This window comes from Amaranthus tricolor, chromosome 3, assembly GCF_026212465.1.
Source record: "Amaranthus tricolor cultivar Red isolate AtriRed21 chromosome 3, ASM2621246v1, whole genome shotgun sequence".
Lineage (NCBI taxonomy): Eukaryota > Viridiplantae > Streptophyta > Magnoliopsida > Caryophyllales > Amaranthaceae > Amaranthus > Amaranthus tricolor.
The window spans coordinates 1,108,811-1,114,563 of record NC_080049.1 but is presented as its reverse complement, the minus strand read 5'-3'; the positions used below and the strand labels follow the sequence as shown (position 1 = coordinate 1,114,563).

General features: G+C 28.8%; 2 protein-coding genes across 2 annotated transcripts; both read right to left on the bottom strand.

Annotated features, from left to right (window-relative positions):
• Nucleotides 1-908: 908 nt before the first annotated feature.
• On the bottom strand, nt 909-2,563 carry LOC130808013 (receptor-like protein 33). The gene has a single exon (XM_057673446.1). The coding sequence runs from the start codon at nt 2,420-2,422 to the stop codon at nt 1,199-1,201; it is 1,224 nt and encodes a 407-aa protein (XP_057529429.1). The 5' UTR covers nt 2,423-2,563; the 3' UTR covers nt 909-1,198.
• Nucleotides 2,564-3,021: 458 nt separating this feature from the next.
• On the bottom strand, nt 3,022-5,164 carry LOC130807677 (leucine-rich repeat receptor-like serine/threonine-protein kinase BAM2). Its single transcript, XM_057672978.1, has 3 exons — nt 4,195-5,164; nt 3,091-3,402; nt 3,022-3,041 (listed from the first exon to the last, which is right to left on the bottom strand). The coding sequence occupies exons 1-3, from the start codon at nt 5,009-5,011 to the stop codon at nt 3,022-3,024; spliced, it is 1,149 nt and encodes a 382-aa protein (XP_057528961.1). The 5' UTR covers nt 5,012-5,164.
• Nucleotides 5,165-5,753: the final 589 nt, after the last annotated feature.

The window sequence follows — 5,753 nt, the reverse complement described above, 5'->3', positions numbered from 1 at the left end:
ACATAAAGTTATGGGTTCAAATTTCATCTACCTTTTATTTCTAATAGAATATTAGCATTAGTTTTGAAATTAATATGTGTTATTACTACGTTTACTCTTATAATCTAAATAGCTGTCGTGTAAAAAAATATAATAAAATTTATAGCATACCTCTAAAGATAAAATCATGAACTTAATCTTCTAGACAACTATTTTGTTCCCAAATGAAGGAAATAATGATTTGAGCATTTTCATACACAATTTCGTTTCACTATTTTAGCAAACTCACTTTTATATTATTAGTCATTTATAAGTTAAAATAATATAGTCATATGAGACCTTATTTGAATTGTTTCGATTCAACGTTTATTAATTTCTAGTTTCCATAATTTTTTGATAGCATAAATAGAGATATTAACGATTGAATTCGTATATTGAAAAGTGTAAAAAAACAAATGGTACAAGTAAAGAAGAATGGAGAAATTCTTTCTCTTAATCAACAAGAAAATAAAGGCACAAATAACAATATCGTTATGGTTCTTTGGTTGCTTAATCTTTTTCTTGAATTTGGATTGTTAAAATTTGTAGATGAATAGTGAAACGAGAAATAAAATGGCAAAATTTGAAGAACAAAAAATAAGTCTGTTATTTATCCATTGCATTGTGTGACCATTTCTGGGTAAAGACTACAATTACTTGGAAAAAAAGAAAGATTAAATGAGACTGAGAGAAAAGTAGGAAAATAATAATCTAACATTTTTTCTTTTCCCAACTTGAAAATGACGATTAAATTTAATGGTGACTTAAGTTATTGGCCCTTTTCAAGATTGGGCCCTAGGCGGCAACACTCCTCGCTTACACCCACGGTCGGGGTTGTGTTATTGTAAATATAGTAAAAGCTGAAAATTAATTCATTGATCAAACTCGGAAAAACAAAATAAACTAACTTAACAATGCAGTGGAATGACATTTTGTGCTTTGTAGACATCTCATGAAATGAAATGTTTCTTTCTTAGATAGATTATTACATTCACCCATTTGGCACACATTTATATTTTTTTATGGAAAAGAAATGCTATTATCACAAAATATAATTATGAATAAAGTACAGTGAAAAAAAAAGAAAATGCTACAAATTCAAGTAAAGCTCAAGAAGGCCCATTCCATTATACTCTACTTCTTTCTACAAATGAAATGTTTCTCAGATAGATGATCACTTTTAGTTCTTTGTTCTTCTTGTTCTACTTCTTCTACTGAAATGCTGGTCATGAAAATCAAGTAAAGTCCATTCCATCTTGTTCAACAATTTAAAAAAACAAAAAGGCTTCCCCACTGACAATATGTAGTACCCCCAAGCCAAACCAACTATAGTACCACTTCCAAATCCAATCACTACAACTTCCCACATTGATAATTCTGTTTTTTTTTCCACATTATCATTGTTCAAAGATTGCACAACAATATTTTTTTTGCATTCAAGTAATGGTGCTCCACACAATTCAAGATTTCCCTCGTATGAATCAAATGAGAAGGTATCAAAATTGTTACCATGGGGTATAGGCCCTTCCAGTTGATTATATGAAACATTAAAAACCCCGAGAAATGTTAAACTAACAAGTTCTTGAGGGATTTCACCGATAAGCCTATTTGATGATAGGTCTAAACCATCCAACAATGATAAGTTCCCGATGGATGGAGGGATGTTTCCGGTAAGTAGGTTATGCGAGAGATTAAGATTTCGAAGTGCTCGCAACATCCCTATAGAATTTGGAATCTCTCCTTCAAAGTGATTATTAGACATATCAAATGTTGACATAGAAGTAATTATCTTCTTATAATCCAGTTCCACCCCCTTTACTATCATCTTGATGGAGTACGCATATGCATAACCAACGAGTTCATCTTCTAAGTACCTTGGACTTCCTATAGTAGACATGTTGATATCCATCATGGAACGAAATTGTTTGATGTACATGAATGGCAACTTACCACAGAAATTATTGTTTGAAAGGTCGAGAATTTGTAGATTTGAAAAAGGAAATGTTGCAATCTTTGATAAATTGTTAGTTATATCACCATGAAATTTATTAAAGGGTAGGCTGAGAACCTCTAGAGACGGAAGGCTACCTAACCAATAAGGGAATACATCTTTGAATTTGTTGTTCCTCAAATTTAGGACTTTTAGGTTTCTACATTTAGATAAAGACCTAGGTATAGCTCCTTCTAACTGATTGTCAGTGAAATCTACATATTCCAATGAATCACAAGTAGAAAATGCGGATGGAATGGTGCCCTTGAAATTATTTGATTGGAGATTCAATACAATTAATTCATTACTAGTATTGCCCAAGCAATGAGGAACTTCTCCATTAAACTTATTATAAGATAAATCAATGATTTCAAGATCAACCAAGTTGCAGATAGAAGAGTTTTTAAAATTCATGACATTGTATCCTGGAATACATGACAAACATGAAAGAATTTAGAGAAAGTTGTAGCTTCATATAATAATGTATAAATACATCATAGTAAAAGAATATTCTACCAAGAAATTTAATCTTTTTTGAAAAGAAAAAAAAAAATTTGACCACATGACTTCCTAAAAAAGTTAGAAATTAGTTTACAATGAATATTGCTTTCTATAAATGGTTACAAAAAATATTTGACTTGGATGAATATTGGAAACATTTGGATTAAGATTTGAAATTTTGGATTTTATTGATAAAAAAATATTCTAATTTGTCACCCTATTTATTATTCCCTCCGTTTTCATATGTTGTTCTCAAATAAATTTACGAATTTTAGAATATTTATGTGGGATGTTGATTGATTCGTCTCAATATATTATTTCTAAAAATCAAAAATCAAAGAAATACATTAAAGATAATTCGATAGAACTTATTTCATATATTTTTATTGGTAATATTACTCAATGTTATAAAAAAAAGCAAATATGAAAAACCTTAATAATACAAGAAATATATTTTTATTAATGACAAGCGAATTCAAAAAAAGAAAATAATAATTTAACAATTGGAAGTCTCAATGTATGCAATGGAAAACTATTTTGGAAGATGCAATTTAGATAGGCATTGCTAAAGATTAGTGTACCTGTAATCTGTGGTGTAATTTTTCCAATCAAGTTATTGTTGGCAACCAACAAATAATTAAGACGCGTAAGCTTTCCAATGTTGATAGGTAACTGACCCGTGAGTTGATTATTTGTCATATTTAGAAAATATAGTAACTTACAACTCCCTAAACTCTCAGGGATTGGACCACTAAGATTATTTGAAGAAACATCTAGGTATGTCAATAACCCATTCGTCCCTAACTTATGTGGAATACTTCCTGTAAAGTTATTTCCCCAAATACGAAGTTCTTTTAACTTAGATAAATCTCCAATAAACTCTGGTATGAAACCTTGTAAGTTGTTTTGACAAAGACTTAAGTACGTCAAGTTTATAAGAAGAGAAAAAGAAGTTGGTATCTCACCATGTAATTTATTATTTGATAAATCCAAATGAATCAAATTTGTAAGAAGAGAAATATAATTTGGTATCTCACCATGTAATTGATTATTTGATAAACCCAAATGAATCAAATTTGTAAGAAGAGAAAAACATTTTGGTATCTCACCAGGTAATGGATTATTTGATAAATCCAAATGAATCAAATTTGTAAGAAGAGAAAAAGAATTTGGTATCTCACCATGTAATTGATTAAAAGCTAAATCCAAATGAATCAAATTTGTAAGAAGAGAAAAAGAATTTGGTATCTCACCATGTAATTGATTATTTGATAAATCGAAATGAATCAAATTTGTAAGAAGAGAAATAGAATTTGGTATCTCACCATGTAATTGATTATTTGATAAATCCAAATGAATCAAATTTGTAAGAAGAGAAAAAGAATTTGGTATCTCACCATGTAATTGATTATTTGATAAATCCAAATGAATCAAATTTGTAAGAAGAGAAAAAGAATTTGGTATTTCACCATGTAATTGATTATCTGATAAATCCAAATGAATCAAATTTGTAAGAAGAGAAAAAGAATTTGGTATCTCACCAGGTAATTGATTAACTGATAAATCCAATTGAATCAAATTTGTAAGAAGAGAAAAAGAATTTGGTATCTCACCATGTAATTGATTATTTGATAAATCCAAATGAATCAAATTTGTAAGAAGAGAAAAAGAATTTGGTATCTTACAATGTAATTGATTAACTGATAAAGCCAAATAACTCAAATTTGTAAGAAGAGAAAAAGAATTTGGTATCTTACCATGTAAAAAGTTATATGATAAATTCAAATAAATCAAATTTGTAAGAAGAGAAAAAGAATTTGGTATCTCACTATCTAATGTATTCTGTGATAAATCCAAATCACTCAAATTATTAAGAAGAGAAAAAGAATTTGGTATCTCACCATCTAAAAAGTTATTTGATAAATCTAAAGTTTTCAACCTCTTTAAGAATCCTAATTCACGAGGAAGTAATCCAGAAAGAATGTTGCCAGAAAGATCCAAAACTTGAAGCTTTTGAAGTTTACTAAACTCTGGCGATATTGAACCAGAAAAGTGGTTCCCACCAAGGGAAAGGCACCGAAGCTCCGACATATTAACAAATAAAGGGAGTCGGCCACTAAATTGGTTAAATTGTAGGTTGAGATATTGGATTTTTGTAAGGAGATGAAGAGAAGACGGGACATTCCCATAAAAATCGTTAAAAAGGAGAGATAGGTTTTGCAGGTTTGTAAGAAAACCGATTTGAGGAGAGAGAGTACCATTGAGTTTTAAGTTGGAGAAGTCTAGGGAAATGACAGTGGGAGAGTGAGAAGACGAAGAGCAAGTGACGAACGACCAATTGCAATGGTGAGTAGTGTTTTTCCAAGATGATAGACTTTTATGAGGATCATCTTTAATCGCAGATTTAATAGCTAATAATGCTTCTTGTTCTGATAATATTCCGCCATTGATGAAGCTAATATTCAAACAGTGAATAAATGAGAAGAAAACAAGAATTCGCATTTTGTTATTTTTGTTTCTTTTACTTTGATGGGTAGAATACTAGAATTGAGATAAATGAAAAACTATTTATAATGTGTTAAAATGTAAGACTATTTATGATGAGATACATGGTGATATTGTACCAGAAAAGTCGTTCCAACTAAGGGAAAGACACCGAAGCAACTTAGGATACTACTTTAATGTATCCTTAAATATGTCTCTATTGTATGCAATTATAGAAAATAATTTCATATATTTTAAAAGTAAATTGAATTATATGTTAAGGTCATATGGTGTTTCTGATCAAAATTTATTATTTAGATTGAATTGAACTTAATTGTTTTTAATCAAAATGTATTATATTATACTGATTTTTCCTTATCAATGAAATTTATTCTTATTGATTTCCTATTCTTTTTCTTATTCAAATTACTAATTTTGATTGAATTAAAACTTTTTTTAACTCAAAACAAAATTTTAACTTATAACAACTTATTGTTACGACATAAGCTGATTTTTCACAATTTAAACTAAATTTTATCAAACTTTAATTATTTTTATTAAATAATATGAATTTAAGATGAATCTAATAAGTTCTTGATAAAAAAAAATAAATATCAAGAATTAAGTTTGATTAAGTGGGAAGGATGATCTCTTAAAAAAAACTGAGAATGATGATCAAAGAACAAAGTCATAATTGAGAGACGTTTGATAAATCTATTTTCAAGTTTTATTCAGTGGTAATGAAAATTAATGAAAAATA

Excerpts from the sequence above, each read along its gene's own strand:
- LOC130807677 (XM_057672978.1), bottom strand. The coding sequence starts at position 5,011 with ATGCGAATTCTTGTTTTCTTCTCATTTATTCACTGTTTGAATATTAGC. Across the intron at positions 3,403-4,194 it reads ATCAGTTAATCAATTACATT|GTTTCATACCAGAGTTTATT; the intron begins GTAAGATACCAA and ends ACAACTTACAAG. Across the intron at positions 3,042-3,090 it reads AATTACACCACAGATTACAG|TTTTCCATTGCATACATTGA; the intron begins GTACACTAATCT and ends CTTCCAAAATAG.
- LOC130808013 (XM_057673446.1), bottom strand. The coding sequence starts at position 2,422 with ATGAATTTTAAAAACTCTTCTATCTGCAACTTGGTTGATCTTGAAATC.